Below are 17,765 nucleotides of genomic sequence, written 5' to 3'. Positions count from 1 at the left end.
GGGGTAATTCCGAACAAGTGCCATACGTGCTGGTGTGGGGGATGAATGAACACAAAAAGTTCCAAAAGTGGTAGTTTAACATCCGATTAATAGCTATAAGCTGTTTCCGATCTGTTTTCAAATCCTAATGATATAATTTCAGATGTTTTGAAAAATCATTACCCCGTGGAACGGAAATCGTTTTGGACAGTGTTCAATGTTTTGAATATCTGATCACAGGAAATCCAGCTAGAATGTTGTTATCAACTGATTTACATCCGGTTAATGATGTTTTGTCTAGATTTTGAAGGAATTTTAAAAAATATTATTAGCACAGATTCACAGATGACTGTTCATATTTACCCCATAGTTTTCGTCCTATGGGGTGATTATGAACACACATTTCCTGACATTTCTTTGGCTTTTTGATGGTCAAATGTTTTATTCATCAACTTCGGGGACCATTCATTTATTACCCTAGCCTTTCCAGAGTCCCTTCCCCCTCCTCCCCTTGTAAGAAATTTCTCACAAAAATAATCTCCCCCCCCCCCCTTCTGTATGATCTTAACACAGGACCGTGAAGAAATCTTAGCCAGGAAACATCAACACTCGGCATTCTATATCCCAGGAACTTACTGGACCAAATTTTACAAATTTCATAATAAAATTAAGTCCGCAATGTGTTAAGTTTTGAATTTTTGAGAAATTGATTTTTTTTCTTCCAAAAATGAGATTCGGATTTAGAAAAAAAGCTATGCTAGTTCTTTTCAGTCTTTGAAAAAATGTTTTGCACACAATTTTATCAAAACTTAATAAAACTTCAAGAGCGAAAAAAGTTTATAAAACAGAAATTTTGAAAAAAAAAACTAAATCAGCATTTAAACGAGTCTTAATTTTGTTTAAAAAAAAAGTGATAAGAACTTGCTTTTTGTTGATAGAAAAAAATTCAGTCAAATGTTTTCTCAGGTTTAGTAAGTGGTGCGGGAGGATAGTTTTACTGGTAATACCGAAACCGAATCCCAGGAATAGTTTTCTAACACCGAATAAAGGTTTTAAGTCCTTCCAAAACCAGTTTTTTTGTATTGATAAATAACAAGGTTATAAACTAGACTTGGAGAAATTTTTTACTATACTAACAAAAATCCACCATTTTTTAACAAAAGGTTTGCTGCTCGAGTTTTTATTCATTACCGCGTGAAATTTAACATTATTATAAACCTTAAATCTCTTTGGTCAACAGTAAAATATATGAAAAGCCACGATAAATTTAATAGATGAATAAGTCCACAAAACAAAGATCAAAAAGATAAATTTTCTTGTATGTTTGTACAACGTGCTGCTATTGAGGGCATTAGAATTACAGCAAAGAATAATTGTTTATAAGTTACATTCGGATAACAAAGATCCAAAATCTATTTTCTTGCAGTCTTATTTTTATACATAGTTACCTTTTTCAATCTTTATTTATTCGAATACATTTTCTGAAATTTAGTACAAAATGAAAATCTTTTGGTTGAAGATTTTCTCTTCCAGTTTGGTGATGAAAACTTCTGCAGTAATAATTTTGTTTTGAGAAAATAGAGTTACTAATGTGAAATTTCGTACAGGTGATAAAAAAATTAATTAGTGTAAATATTTTTCAAAACAGTCGATCATATAGAATTGACAAGCCTTGCAAAAAATGACTGTTCACTGATCCAAGAAGATTTTAATGGGTGTTTTTGTGAAACAACCATCTTTAAAACAAAAATTAGGATTTTCTGTATATGTATAGGCTTCAATTTTATGATATCTCGCACGTACGTGGAAAGCATAACCTACGACATTTAGGTGAAAACTTGATGTTTTCTGCGCAGGACATTTAAAACGGATGTAAAAACTATCAAGTAGCCTAACTTGCCTAAAATTTCACACGTATGGAGGGGTCCTATCAAATAAAAATGATCTGCAACGACATAAAGGAAACGAAAGAAAAAGAAACCAACAAAAACGTAAAAGATGCAACAATTTAAGATGCAAAAATTTAACTAACGAAACAAAAGATATAAAAAATCAATACAAAAAGAACACTAAATAGCTATTTTTGCGTTGTTTTACCTCTAAATTTTGATTACATTTCTTTATCTTATAAGTTTTCTACATGAATTGAATTGAGTAAAACAACCCATTTTCTTATTACTGCTAATTATTTTCATTATTTGGTGTTGAATTGAGATTTTTTGACACCATATAAATCATATTGGACAAGTATCGGGGTAAATATGAACAGTATTCGGGGTAATTATGAACAGAGTTGGGGGTGATTATGAACATAATTTTTTAAGTAAAAAATCACCATACACTGCTTACTATGGGTAAATGTAACGTATAAATACTGTTACTTTTTAAAAATTTTATACCAAGTCCGTAATCCGTGTTCATAATTACCCCCTAGATGTAAAAACTATCAGGGGGGTAAATATGAACAGACGGGGTAATTATGAACAGACGTCTCAAGGACATAGGTTGCGACCAAGAAAAAAAAGTTGTTCTACAGAATGATGAAGAGCACGGAAATATTCAATATTGGCAGGTTTTCAGAATTTATGATAAGATATAAACATATGGTGGCTGTGAATGTGCCAAATGAAGAAATTTTGTTCATAATTACCCCACCTAGCCCTACTTAGCTGAACATCCTTGAGGTATCCGATGACCACTTTTCTCAATCAATCACAATGCAGCAAAATAAATTAACTATTTAAACTAAAAATATGAAAGGTCTTGAATTTTTTTTTTTTTCAAAAATTAAATACAACCGCCATTGACGGTCACAGCCTACCCACATTTTATGAAAAGTCCCAGATTAACGAATAAAGAAGAATAAAAGGAAATCGCTTTTATTCGCTAAAAACAAGAATGGTTTATGCGTCACTTCGGCGTAAAACGGTAGCAGCTGATAGTCTGTGTTTTGCAGTAGTGTTTCGAATAGAGAAGCGTCGTTGTCATGCATGATTGTTTTAATGATTTGGATGGAGAAAGAAATATTGACTACTTCGATTTTTTGGCTCTGATTGTAGTAAGGCGTGGCTAAGTGAAAATGATTGATTTTCGGAACATTGGCTTCAATCAAATAATAATAGAGAACTTTTAAAATCATTAAGCGGTTTGAACGATGCTCTTACGAAATACTATTCATATGTGATGTAAAACACATCAGTAAAGGCTCAAAAGTTTGCGGATTTTAAAATTTCAAAATTAGGTATAACTCAACTTTAGTTGAATCACACATGTTTTCCATACAAGTTCCAATCTTTTGTTCTTTAATTCAACTTCCTTTAACTAATTCCATTTCGTTCGACTTTCAAAAGGCTTCAATCTGTATCAAAGTCCAGAAACTGAAATCCGACTATTAAAAATTCAGATATCGAAGTCTAAAGAGTTTGATATCCTTGTTCTTAATTCTGAATTCTTAAAGCTTCTGATTTTGAATTTTAGATCTGATTTATTCAAATTTAATTTAGAACCATAGCTGTTTTAAACATGAATTTCAACTCTGAACTTTAATTTCGAATCCAAATTTTCACGATATACATTTTTCGTTTGAAATCAGAACCTGATTTCTTTTTCAGGTTCATTGAATTGTTCATTATGTTAAATTGCTCATGATGTTAAATTGCGAAATTGCTTGAATAACAGAAAATCATTTAAAATTTTACACCCGTTATGGTCCCTGGAGTTAAAATTTGACACTCCTGACTAAAACCAATATATTTCCCAATCTTATTTCCCAACCGATGTTTACTAAATTTATAGTTTTGGAATCTTTGTAATGGAACTATTTTTGTAAAGTACCGCAACGCGTATGCAATTACTTACTCCATTAGAATCTGTATGAAATTTGCTTTCCAGTGAATATAAATTTAGTGCGGAAAATTCACTGCGGAGTTAATAAACTCAAAATCCAGTGCAAATTTGTATTTAAGTGCAAAAAATTTGAAAACAATTGAAAATTGACAAAAGGTTCGAAAACAGCTACCTTCGAAAATTCGGCGAAAATTCTGTGTTTCGTATATCGGCAATCTTAAAATGCAAAAATGTGCAAAGTTACGTCAACTTTTCAATCCCCTTTTTAAAATTTATCTGGTGTGACCTGAACAATTTGGCGATTCATTCATTGCAAAATACGGTTTTTTCACCACTTTTGTTACATTTTTTTGTGGTCATAATCCTGAAAAGTTTTGAAAAAATATATAGTTTCGTGTGCTTCTAACTTCAGCATTTTTGAACACTAAATGAATTTTTTTAAGCATTCCGTTATCAGCTACCTCGCCCTTTTTTCTAAAGCATGTTTTTTTTTAGTTTTTTTTTTACTTTGGATAACGGATAACTCAAATGTTGTGGGTGTATTGTGTCTGAGATATTTATTTAGTTAGAGTTACATTACGAGGTTTCCAAAACTATAATTTTTGTAAAAATCGGTTGAGAAACAAAAGAGATGTTGCAGTTTTAAGCGAGGAGTGTCAAATTGACACTCAACGTTTGATGAGGGAGTTTTTTTCCTAGGCTTTTAGAGTGCATCCATAAAAAAGTTATGATGCAAAATTAAAGAAATCAAGAATTCATCGAGGGTCCCCTAAGCTGCCAAACTTTCAATAGTGTCTTTAAAAAAAACGAACACAAACACATGCAAGATCTTAACAAAACTTGATGTTTCCTCAAAGAGATTCCTTTTACTTAACTCTAAGCGAACATCTTTCGTGGATATGATGGCTAGCATCTTACACATTCAAATTTTATTAGTATTCCTAAATTTTATCAAATTTTAGTGTTGAGTGTTTTGATCGGAACAAAGTTGAATAATTGTATAAAAAATTCACAATTTATTCCAATTATCTCTGCGTCTTTTTTTTCTTAATTAGGGTCGACAATTGAGCCTCACAGACTGATCTACATCCAGTAAATTTAATCTGGAATCAAATGAAAAGCTTTAACGGTTTTAATTACATCTGAAATTCCATCTAAATTTTAGGATGTTTAACTAAGACCGTTCCATTTAAATTTTTTGAATTAATGACTATATTTTTTTTCTATTCTTTGACTTTATATTTTTATTGAGAGATCCATTGAACCCATTGGGAAGAAATTTATCCAGATTTCAACTTCATGAACGAACACTCTGTAAAAGGAGATGAAAGACTCATTGAAAAATTAAAAAAAAAAATCACAAGCACAATTCCTAGCTAGGAAAATAACTGAAAAGATAAACGAAAAAGTGCCAAGCTTCGTCAAATCGACATTACGACGCTTAGATTTTTTTTTCCTTTTTAAAAAACGAACACACATAAATATATAGGATCTCAGTGAAACTTCATGTTTCTTTGAAGAGATCTAAATTCTACCTTAAGATCTTTCAAGGATATAATGGCTAGCATCTTACTAATGCTAACACCACCAAGCCACAGAAAGAATACTATGTATGCCGTGACCGAGACTCGATCTCATGATCTCTTGATTAGAAGACTTGAACGCTATCCTCTAGGCCACGATCGGCAGCCGATGCAATTATAGATGTCACTACAAAGTTCATATTAATTCATTTCTGTTAGTTATTAAAAACTTTTCGTGAAATGATTTCAAATGATTTTTGTCTATCTTAAATTGAGTGTTCTAAGTCCTAAGGTATTTTAAAAAAATGGAGTGAATTTGATAGTTAAAACTATTTTAAACAATAAATATTAAATAACACGATATCGTAACAACAATCAACCATTCCGAAATCAATATTAACCAACTTTTCTTCCATTTCAGATACGGTCTTCTTGGGGCATCAGGATGTGGTAAAACAACATTACTATCGTGCATAGTCGGGAGAAAATTTTTGAACGATGGAGAAATTAGCGTGCTCGGGGGAACGCCCGGAACCCCCGGCTCTGGAGTCCCTGGACCGAGAATCGGTTATATGCCCCAAGACATTGCCCTGGTGGAGGAGCTATCGATCAAAGAAACGATCTACTACTTTGGCCGAATATATGGAATGTCAACCGAGAAGATCAGGGAACGATTCAAATTACTAAAAGAACTCCTCGAATTGCCGTGCAATGATCGGTACAATGATCTTTGTGCAAAAATAGTTTATTACTAAGAGTCAGGTGGCATAATTTTGATTAACTTTTGTTTCAGACACGTCGGACATTGCAGTGGAGGCCAGCAGAGACGTGTTTCGTTTGCTGCTGCCATGGTCCATGAACCCGAACTGCTGATCTTGGACGAACCGACTGTCGGTCTTGATCCCTTGCTACGAGAGAGAATATGGCAATATTTAGTCGACACTACGAGTACAAGCAAACTGGCTGTGATTATTACCACCCATTACATCGAGGAAGCGAGACAGGCTTCTTGTGTAAGAAAAGGCATAAGGATACGATTCAAAGATTCAATTCATCTAAAAATGTCGAATGACAACACTGTAAGTTTTCTAACCAAAACCTTTTCTTGCAGATTGGGTTGATGCGAAATGGCATCCTGCTAGCGGAAGATTCGCCAAGCAACATTTTAGAAAGGTTTAGCTGTTCAAATCTCGAAGACGCCTTTTTAACGCTCTGCCAAAAACATGGCCCATCAGAAGAGGCCGATCAGACGACTCACAAAACGCACACGTTGCGCAGTATAAAATCGATCGACGATTCCGGTTTCAAAAAAACCATCCCGCCATTGACGTCTCCCAGTGATGAGAAAAAAGATCTGGGTAGGGGTTTGTATGAGGAAAATCTCATTGCCAAAACCGTAAAACAGCTCATGAGCATCACGACAAAGCGAAGAATGAATGCCCTGCTTTCGAAAAATTTTCTACAAATGATCCGGCAACCCGCGTAAGTAGTTTACATACATCCAGCCAACATTCCGAGGGGAGGGAAGCCATGATGGGGTATAATTATCATCGCCAATCTGTTCTACCTTCCTATACCCACTCTTCACTATTCACCTTCATGTTTGGAAATTTCACGCAGCGCTTGTCTAAGTATTTTGCCATGTATCGACAAGACAACTGAACCGAGACCGATCAACGTAACGAATGCTCCCTACGCTGTTAGTGGCCTTTTGCTGGTCTAGGTCACACGAGTGGCAACGCTGAAAATTTCATTTTGTTGCTTTGTTTTTCACCAAACTGACCAAACAATTCCACTCTATTTAAACATCCAAATAAAAAACGCAAAGGTAATAGTTCCTGATCGCAGCTTATAAAAATACCAGATCAACGATCAACTGCATGTAAAATGTTGACAGTGTTAAATTTTCTTTGCTGCTAGGGTCTATATGACCCAAACTGTACTTTCTTGAAGCGATATCTCAAGAACTGTTAAAGACATTTCCACTTGTAAACTTGTCCAACACATTGTTGCTCTAGTTAAGGCTCTTATAGCCAGAGGAGGCTAAGTGCATGTGTTTTTGTTTTTTTTTATAATTTTAAAAATGAACATTTAGACAATTCCTTTTTTTAATGCATAAGTTCCTGATTTCATATTAGACTTTCTCATAACAACATCGCTATATTCTTTGTATGCCACATAACATTCAGAAATTGGTGATTTGTCTCAAGAATCAAAACTTGAAAATGACACAAAACCGACAAAAATTCAATTTCATCCATTTTCATGCATTGAAAAAATGTGCCAATCCATAAATCATTCGAGATTCGTTTTTCGTTCGATACTTCTTTCCCGAATTTACAGCACATTTATTTACCCTTCTGCCCAATGTGTTCTTGCAGTGGAATGGTATTTCTGTTCCTTTATCCCATATTTCAGTTGGTAAGTTTTTACGTAGCTATAGGTGGTAATCCGAAAGATATTCGGCTAGGGATCGTGAACGACGAGGTGTACAACATCGAGGACTGCTTCAACAAATCGCTCATCACGACCTTCTTCCACGACGATTATGATTGCGATCTATATAAAACGTCTTGCCGCTTCCTGGAACACCTTAACAGGAGCATCGCAATACAGGTTCGATGTCCTCGTATTTCCTAGAGCACACCGTATGGAAGTGGAATAGCAAACGAAAAACAAATTCCTTTTCCTATTGCGCTTACAAGCGGTGTGTCCAGTGGAAGCTTGACGTGAGATCGATTTCTTTTCTAAATACTTGAATGACGTTCGTTTCGTTTCAGGAATATTACAACACCTTTGAAGATGCCCACCAGGCAGCCAAGCAAGGAAAGGTTTGGGGATTCATCTATTTTGCCAGAAACTTCACCGAATCGTTACAGGATGTGAGGGACAATGTCCGGGATGCGGATCCCGGCTCGTTCGAGTCATCCGAGATTAAGGTGTATCTGGACAAATCCGATCAGCAGGTGACTTTCTTCCTGGAGAAAAAACTACTGGAAACGTACCGCGAATTCGCAGAGGGCATCATGTCCGATTGTCATCTACCGAAGCAGCTAGCGAATATTCCTATTAGCTTCGAGGAGCCCATCTACGGTACCTTCAATGATGAATTTACCGATTTCATGGCACCAGGAGTAGTGATGACGTAAGTTGCTCCTTTTTGCAATACTGTTGAGTTGATGAAGTTCAGTATCGTAGATAATTCTACAGAAATAGTTGTGCATTCACACGACTTTGATAGTTTGATTATTTTTTGTAATAGCAATACAAATTTTGGAAGCGTTGAAGCAGGTTCCGTCGCTCATATGAATGAGTTTTTCAATCCTGGTCCTCTCATGTCACATTTGGTTCCATTTGTTAGATAAGTTCTTGGTTTATGCAAAACAATCGTATGTGATCTCCCGTCTTCTCTAACTGTATCCCCAATTGAAGGAGAAAGAAGTCTCGAATAAACAAATAACCATTTTACGTTTCCAAATGCTTTTCAAGCCCAATTTGGTTTCATTTGCTTGATTATATTCACAGTAATGCTGAAAATTGTAAAGGAGTCCGCTCTCCACTTTCTATCTTCTCACTGGAAGGAGTGAGGGGTATCAAATATCCATAGAACTATTTATCATACACAAAAACCCTTTCAAGCCAAATTGGGTTCATTTTCTCGAATAGTTTTCAAGTTATGCAATAAAAATGGGGTTAAAGTCCCCCCCTCCCCCTTTCTGTATCTCCTCTGGAAGAAGAGAGGGGTCTGAATTAATCATAGAACCATTTCTCGTATTCCACTATCCTCCCATGCCAAATTTGTTTCCATTAGCTTCATTGGTTCTCCAGTTATGAAAAAAATTGTAAGGTAGGCCCCCTTCTCACTTACTATCTCCCCACCCACTGGAAAAAAGGAGTTGTACGAAATATGTTGACATAGTTTTTTGACTCGATGTTGTAGGTTCAACTTGTCATAGGATCCAGTATATTTTTGAGTAAAGTGCTTATAGATCTAAAAAGAGAACTTTTTTCCACACTCCCATTCTGATACCTTTAAAGAATATTTCGGTGCCGATGTAAGTTCTGTACGGACAATTTTTTGACCGACTGCGAATAGTTAAGCGAATTTAGCCTAAATCGTGGCTCCAGAGAGCTATTTAATTGAATAAAATCAAACCAAGAATGATGTTCGTATAAACAAGATCTGATCAAAATATTGATTAAAGACTAAACTTATTTTAATCTCTCGCAGAATGATTTTCTTCCTCGCCACGTTGATAACTGCTACCATATTCATCACCGATCGATTGGAGGGAGTTTGGGATCGAACACTGGTGGCCGGTAAGTACAGTCTATATCTATTGGTATATTTTACTTGAAAAAAACTCTGTTTATTTATAACTTCTCCTCAAACAGGCATCACAACCCTCGAACTGCTACTGGCCCATATCATAACGCAGACATCCATTATGTTGCTACAATGTGTGGAAATCATTCTATTGGCGACGTTCATCTTTGATGCACAGAATCAGGGTAGCAATATAACGGTCGTTGGATTGCTAATGCTATTAGGCTTCGCAGGGATGCTATACGGTAAGGAATAACGACCCATACAAAGTAAACACTTACCCTAGATACTGAATCTCAATTTTAATTCTGAATCAAATCCTATTCTAAACTCTGATAAAAAATATTCTTGGACATTTATACTGGGTTATTTTATTTTAACCATATACTAATCGAAACTTCTACCGTCGTGAGGTGATCAATGATAGTTTTTTATATACATATCTCCATTAATATTGAAGATATCGATTTACAAATACATCGATACAAATTTTTAAAACTTTTAGCTGGCAAATAACTTCATCTTTTACTTTAAAAGTTACTTCTCAGAAATATTCAGTTTTAGTTCTAAAATTTTTGAAAGTTCTATGTAGAATTGACATACAAACATCACCACATAAAATTGTCAAGTAGGAGCAAATATTAACACATTAGAGCAAGTTTACTGGTGTTGGGAAAAAGTGGTAGAAAATTTGACATTTTGAAAATTTTACCATGTAAAAATGTTTTCAAGATCATGGGGCGTTGTATTTTTTTACAACACTGTTTCTATTTCAGCCGTATCACATATATTGCTATTTTTGCATCACAGCATGCGAAAATACCACACGTATTGTAAAAAAAACTAGAATGCCACAGATCTTGAAAATGTTTTTACATGGAAAAATTTTCAAAATGTGCCGTAAGTGTCAAAATTTGTACCACTTTTTCCCAACACCAGTGAACTTGCTCTTACAAAGTTTTTTTTACTGATAGATACATACATTACGAAGTGCTTAACAAGCAACAGTGTTGTTTTAAGAATTGGTTGAAAATATTTATTCCAATGTGTATCATGCATGACGACACCACAGACCAACATGCTATACTACACCTGATGTTCCGGTTTTTACGACCTCGATTATGTATCGGCAAACAACGATAAATCAGAAACGTTGACCCCCCTGGACCGATGAGTTTTGAGCCAGCCGTTGAACTTGTTGTCTACCGTCGATCAACCGGTCAACCACCCGTTGAAAAAGCGATGATCACCGGTATGCAGGTTCTTCTCCAAAACAGCAATGCAGTAAATTCCAACAAATTGGAATCAACAAATTCCGATGGTTTGCCACGTTTCGAACTAGAATTCACTATGGCGATCATAGCCCGCCAAGTGAATCGTGGCCAGCAGATCGTGGCCTAGCCTAGAGGATACTTGTCTTCTAAGCCAACGTTCATGAGATCGAATCCCGGTCGTGACGTTACCTGGCACACATAGTATGATGGAGGTTGGCGGTTTTAGCATAAACGAAATGTTAGCCGGGTATACCTTGGAATTGTATGCCTCAGCCTCAACGATGCAGCACATGCATGTGGATGGATCTTTTCAAGGGAACTCAGATTGCACTTGGAGATCCTACCTAGATATGTGTGTGCTCGTAGTGCTACCGGTAAACAACTGCAACTTCAACCAATAGTGCAGGGGTGTCAAGTAGCATAACAACGCGGGACAATACCACAATAGGTCAACTAAATGGTCGCAGTGGACTCTCCCCAACAGAAAAAAACAGAGCAATAGTTTGGATCACACAATATGTCAGTGCGCTTTGTTTTCCGCATTTTACAAAAGTGGTCAATGTCCTTTGTCCGACTTGGTCCCACACTTCGGAATGTCCACAGAGCAGTTATCCGATTCGAAGAACCAAATTTATGTTCCCGAATCTCGATCGAAAAGTTGGGACGGTTTCTTCGGACACTTTGATAAAACTCGCGACTTCTAACATTTTTAAATTACAATTTCATTGAGACACGGTTTTTAACCGAAGAAGTTTTTCCTAACAGAGTTCGTGAAAACCACGGTAATCGTGGTTGAATTAGGGTAAATGTACCTAAGACAACGGCTTAAGGAAGCTGTTTTCATTAATTCAATAGAATTGCCTTCCATGTTGATTTGAAACTGATATTTATTCATTGAACTATATTTCGAATACTGTTTTATGAAACTATGTAGGAAATAGATCAATCCATTACGTGCTTTTGAGTAAATTTATGATTTATTTTTCTCATTCAAGTTCCTCCATTGTCGTACCAGGTCCCTAATTCCGTCGTACAAGGTGACCGGAATTGTCTCAATTTATTCCACCCTCTTCAGAAATACATTTAAAATTTTGCGGTTGCGGTTCATGCAATTAGCATCAGCTTACATCGAACGGATCAACCGCGCAGGATAACAGCAGAAGTTCTCTCGAGTAACCAGTCGCAATAAACTAATACTAGGATAGCTTTATTCTAAACAGGTCTACCATTGCTTGGCTAATGCATCTGCAGGCAGCAAAGTATTACACCTTCTATTCAATTCTACCGAAATTGTCTCAAACTATTCCTCCCTCATGAGGGATAAATTTGAAATTTTGCGGTTGCTGTTCATACAAATGCGATTATTTACTTCGCACGGATCAACCGCGCAGGATAACTGCAAAGTTCGAATGAGATCTAAGTCGCAATAAAATGGACTTGCCAAGAAATCCCAATGTAGCATTTTTGTAGCTAGGTACCATTGCTTGTCTAAAGCAATTGCAGGCAGCACAATATTAGACCTTACAAATTGAATCCACCCTGCAAATGTATTTTCTACCAACACACTCTCCAACGGATTGGGCTGCCATGATCCAGGATTTGTCTGTAAAATAAAATTTTATAACATTCAAACAGACATTTTTCACAAATTGCATGGCACAAATTTACACAGTAACTGCATATATTTAAAGAACATCAACATTTTTAATAGTACTATATGTTTTTCTACGCAATGAGACTGAATAGTAAGACATTTGAGGAGAGGCAGAACATGTGTATTCTTATACATGTGGGAACCCTGGCGAAGGATATCGACACAAAGCAACGCCACGTTGATGCGTGTAATGCGCATGGTTCAGCTCATCTATTCAAGTTTTTTTTGCGAGCGATAAAAGTTTTTGCAAAAATGTTTTTTTTTTTTCGGAAATTGACGCTTCGTTATTCTAACATTTTGTTGTTTGGGTTCAAATTTTTGGGCAATGACGTAGAGTAATTCAACTGAAATTAAACTTTTCGACTTTTTTCATTCAAATTGTAATATGTCAAAACTAAACTAAACATCTTTTGTTGAAAATTCACAGAGAATTTATAAAAATGCAGCAAACATGAGTCAAGTATTGAAAATTATATGGTAGAAATCAGAATATAAGCGGGTTTGATTTAGTTGAATTTTGAACGACTGTATGTTCAAAAAATCATATCTACCGATTTTTTATCCAAACTTGTACTGAGATTCAAACCAGAGACTCATGAACTCTTATTTCAAAGTTTAAATGATCCATTCATCCCAATTCTCTTGTCATTTTGACCTTGAACGGGATTTTTTTGCATCGTTTTTCCATGTATGTTAAGATTCAATAAAAATCGAGGTTTTCGGTCCAGGAATTGAAATTTTTTCCTCGAGTTGATCCACATTTAGAGAATTTCTGAAAACTGGGGAAGTTCTAGTTTTCAAGGATCTCTCAATGACCATTCTGTAGAGCAAAGCGTTTAGTCGTATGTGAGATATAGCAGTTTGAATGCAAGAAGTTTAAAAAGTCTTATACATTCAAGGAATTTATTAATATAAATAGACTTTTTGCAATTATCTCCCAGCGCATCAAGTTTCTAGCTTCAAAATAAACAAAACTACTGTATTGTGTTGAATAACTTGGAAATCCATTATGTTCATTCTCTATGAGTCCGACTGTGTTCAGCAAAAAATAGTAAAAATGAACCGGTCTAATTCCAATTCTTGCAAAACGGTTTCCTATTCCTGTCGCAAAATTACGACGAATTATGGGGCCCGAACGATTCTATTTCAATCGAATATTGACAAATTTATATAGTTCAGATTAGTTTGAAATCATTTTTCTAATTTTATTTTAACACTTTTCTGTCGAATTTTATGATTTTGATCGTTATATGCATTGACAGGAAGCGATAAAACAAAGAAACACGTTGGATGGATCACTAAGTTCGTTTTACAATATGGCGGAGTGCGTCAATAATTGAATTCACTTCGCGATTTCAATATCAAATAAATTAAGAAATAGTTTTAAAAGTGACAAATTTGTGATAGAAAATAAATTCACAAGCTTAAGTTTATCATGTGAAGTAGCCATTTAAAGTGGAAAGTGATTTTTCGGCTCTAAAACATGCATTCATGAATTACGACGAATCAGAGGGATACGACGGAGGAGGGTACATCTACCCTAGAAGGAATCTTCCGATTGCTTTGATTCAAATGTTATTGTTTAAAACAGCATTGAATACAATATTTTTATATGAAAAATTTCAAAAATACTTTGATTGGGGATTTGCCATGTTCATCAAACGGATTTTTACGATGTTTACATTGTCAAGCAATTATATTGTCGCCGAACCCCCAAACCGAAGTTTTCGTCAACATCAGCGACGGCGATATCACTGACGACATTGCATGTTGACCAGACATCTATCAAACATCTTCCACGCGTCGGAACCAAACAAATAAAAGGGTTGCCGAAGTGCTTGGTGAATTTTTACCGTCGCTGGTTGGCAAGGTTGCCAATCACCAGCGCGAAAACTTCGAATTTTAACTGCATTGACAATATATCTATTGGTAAATTCTCACTCCAAGCACTGCCATTCGGGCTCTGTCAGTCCACATTTCGTGTATTAGACACATAAAGATAAGGTCCCAAACGATCGACTGCCAAATAGTGTAGAATGCGAAAAAGAATTGCGCGAAGAATTTATTTTGTGGTGTCTTTCGGAGTATGTGCAATTTCGCAATGCACGAAGGGGCAGAGGACTACTTAAGATATATGTAGCGTGGTTTTAATTCCCTCATGATCACGGTTATTTGGCAATCGTAGCTCAGATATTTCGCAAAAGACAGTTTTCCACTTGAATTTATGGCTTCTTTACTATCTGCAAACATTTCTAGTTTTATGTTCATTTCTAGTTTATGTGAGTTGAATAAAGCGGGCCATAGACTACACAACATTTGTACAAATGCGATGAAATTCGATGAAATTTCGTCGCTGTGGACACGATTTGCATCGTGTATGGCACTGCTTGAATGATCGCGCCAACGGTTTGAGTAAAATCGGTCGACATTGAAATATTTTGTACAAACCACCCTCTGTGGCATGGTGTATGGTGCTGTTTGTACAAAATTCAAGCCATTTACTCAGTCCCAGCCGGGGTGGGGGTGGTTTTTTTGTTGTTGATGTTTTTGCCAGCAATCGTTTGTGTTCGCGTGAAATTTGTTTGTATCATATGTGGACGAGCATATGTAGATCAAACAATCGTCGTAGAATCATCAAATTTGCACACGCCATTTGTGTAGCCAGCTTAACGGGGGTTATTGGGAAAACAATTTAAAAACCTAATTTTTTGCCTATTGTCACCCCGCACGACGGTACACTAAATTTAAGTTGATTGATTGAATGGTTTTTGTATATTAGAAGTGCAAACCTCATTTCAAAATATTTCTCTATTTTAGGCCTGCTGATATCCATTTTCTGTGATGCTCATTCCACTGCCAATTTTATGGCAACTGGAAGCTTCTATCCTATGATAATCATGTGTGGTAAGTTGTAGCCATGAAGCCAAGTTTCTTTCCGATCATATTCGTTACATTCATGAGTAGGTAGTTCATTGCAATTTTTCCTCTTATTTCAGGAATTCTGTGGCCATTGGAAGGAATGCCCGGCTATCTGCAGTATTTAGCATACGCTTTTCCCTTTACCGTCCCGTCGATGGCGGTTCGCAACGTTCTCACCAAAGGCTGGAGTATAACCAATTCCCAGGTTTATATGGGCTACGGAGCTGTCGGCATTTGGATCTTCAGTTTGCTGCTGCTGTGCCTCATAGGGTTAAAAATTAAAAAATAAAATCAGACGAGCTGACACCACCAGGCAAATTCTCTGCTCAATGAATAGCATTTTAAAAATAATTTACTTTGGCTTACATACATTCATAACTAGATTAAATTTAAAAAAAATCCGTACAACAGGTGAACAAGCGGAAAAATAGGCTATTGCATAGAATTGCAGGTTATTGTGCAGGCTTATAGGAATATTTCATAGAAGTATTAATAACTGGCGTGCGAAGGAACCCTGCTTTAGAAGCATTCACGATTGATTAATGAGTTCTCTCTTAAAATCATTGTTCAAATTCAGGTTAATTAATCCAAAACAAAAGTCTAATATCACTAGCATCAAAGAGATATTGTACAGGATTATTTTCTTTAAAATATCAAAACAAAAGTCTGTTATTTATCGATTGTAAGTCTATCGACATATTAATGTGTGAGAAGGTTTGGATGGTTAGTTATTTATTTAAAACAGAATAAAGCATATAAGAATTATTTTCAAAAGTGTACCAACAGTTAAACCTCATAAGGATTTGTTGAGAAATTATTTACATTTAATCAGAATTTAAAGTAGACGGGTTTGATCGCTAAGTTGCTCAAAATACATGAATATACTAATGAAGAACAATCATCAGGCCTGGAGATGCTTTGTAAAAAAGTTTGGTAAGCATAAACTAGCAAAGGAAACACAAAAGCGAGAACTCGCTTGATGTGCTATTTCATTTTATGCTTGAGCTTCTCTAAATTAATGGATATCAGAAAAAGGTTTCCTTGTAAATATGTGTGTATGTACATTACTGAAGAATAATTTGATATAAGCTATATTTTTTAATAAAAGCGAAATTAAGTAATGTAAATTTTCTCTTATTTCTATTACCACAAGTCCAGATAGTACGGGATCTAAGCCCTCGGATCCCTGGTCGTTCCTCTGGGGATCAGAAGCGCTCCGTCTTTACCCCCCACCACTGAGAAACTTTTGGTACCCCTTGCCTACTTACCTCAATATGCATCCACCCGTAGTTGTAGGCACTCTGGGACCTGGGTATAAGGATTGCATAGCTCAAGGATAATTTTCTATCTTTGTTCTCCCAAGTGTCCATGTAAGTAGGCTTTACCGCGTCTTCGTCGCGTTGCTTCTAAAGCCTAGTCCACACACCCACAATTCAGCCTTTGTGCCAATGGCGGCATCATTGGTACAAGGCAGCATTGGTACAAGAAGATAACGCGACCGGTGCTGATTCGATTTGCTCCCACCGGCATTAACCTCCCAAGTTAACCGAATAGCGTATGTCTGAATGAAACAAAATAAAAACGAATTCACGTCCCTCCCTATCGCATCACAAGACGAAGAAGGATGGAAATAAATACCGGCCAACACCAGGCAGCCAGCGAACCGAGCACTGTGCGTGTGTAGCAAAAGCAACAACAAAAATATTCCTTCAATTCAATTCGCCGGCAAACAACCACGGCCAAGCTGTGCGTGTGTATGTAGTAAAAGCAACAACAAAAACATTGCTTCAATTCAATCCACCGGCTAAGATGCGAATGTGTAGCAAAAGCAACAATAAAAATATTTCTTCCACCGGCCAAGCTGCCCGGCTTTGGCAGCTGTGTTTATGTGGCGTATGTATGTAATAGCAGGCAGTAAGCAAAGCACAGTTCTCATTCAATGGGTTTCCCGTTCCTTCACTCCCGTTCTCTTTCCCGTTTCCATCGCAAGACAAAGGAATGCATTGAAAGGATGTAACGGGTACACCAGCTACTAGTAAAACCAACAACAGAAATTCCTTTATAACCTTTAAATAAATTAATTAAGAGCCATTTAGAAACTAAATAAAATGAAACAATAACAATCAAATTAATTATTCATAAAGTACCTCCACTTAGAACTTAAAATTAATATAAAGATTTCGAAAAATAAAATCAACGAAGAAAGTTGAGCGAACGAATCCTCCTGCCAGGTACCACCCTAA

General features: G+C 36.1%; 1 protein-coding gene across 4 annotated transcripts in view; it reads left to right on the top strand.

The window, feature by feature from the left end:
- LOC129739273 (ABC transporter G family member 20) overlaps positions 1-16,636 on the top strand; it is a 132,739-nt gene extending 116,103 nt beyond the window's left edge. For all 4 annotated transcript variants that reach the window (XM_055730698.1, XM_055730696.1, XM_055730695.1 and 1 more), the window contains 9 exons: positions 5,770-6,066; positions 6,142-6,361; positions 6,460-6,830; positions 7,730-7,964; positions 8,129-8,493; positions 9,580-9,668; positions 9,744-9,920; positions 15,421-15,507; positions 15,600-16,636. In XM_055730698.1, the coding sequence (XP_055586673.1) occupies positions 5,770-6,066; positions 6,142-6,361; positions 6,460-6,830; positions 7,730-7,964; positions 8,129-8,493; positions 9,580-9,668; positions 9,744-9,920; positions 15,421-15,507; positions 15,600-15,811 (2,053 nt within the window). In that variant the 3' untranslated portion in view covers positions 15,812-16,636. The remainder of the gene's footprint in view (positions 1-5,769; positions 6,067-6,141; positions 6,362-6,459; positions 6,831-7,729; positions 7,965-8,128; positions 8,494-9,579; positions 9,669-9,743; positions 9,921-15,420; positions 15,508-15,599) is intronic.
- The last annotated feature ends 1,129 nt before the right edge of the window (positions 16,637-17,765 follow it).

Source organism: Uranotaenia lowii, chromosome 1 (assembly GCF_029784155.1).
Source record: "Uranotaenia lowii strain MFRU-FL chromosome 1, ASM2978415v1, whole genome shotgun sequence".
Classification (NCBI taxonomy): Eukaryota; Metazoa; Arthropoda; class Insecta; order Diptera; family Culicidae; genus Uranotaenia; species Uranotaenia lowii.
Note: the sequence above shows the minus strand (reverse complement) of the source record. Positions and strands in the feature narration are given on the sequence as shown.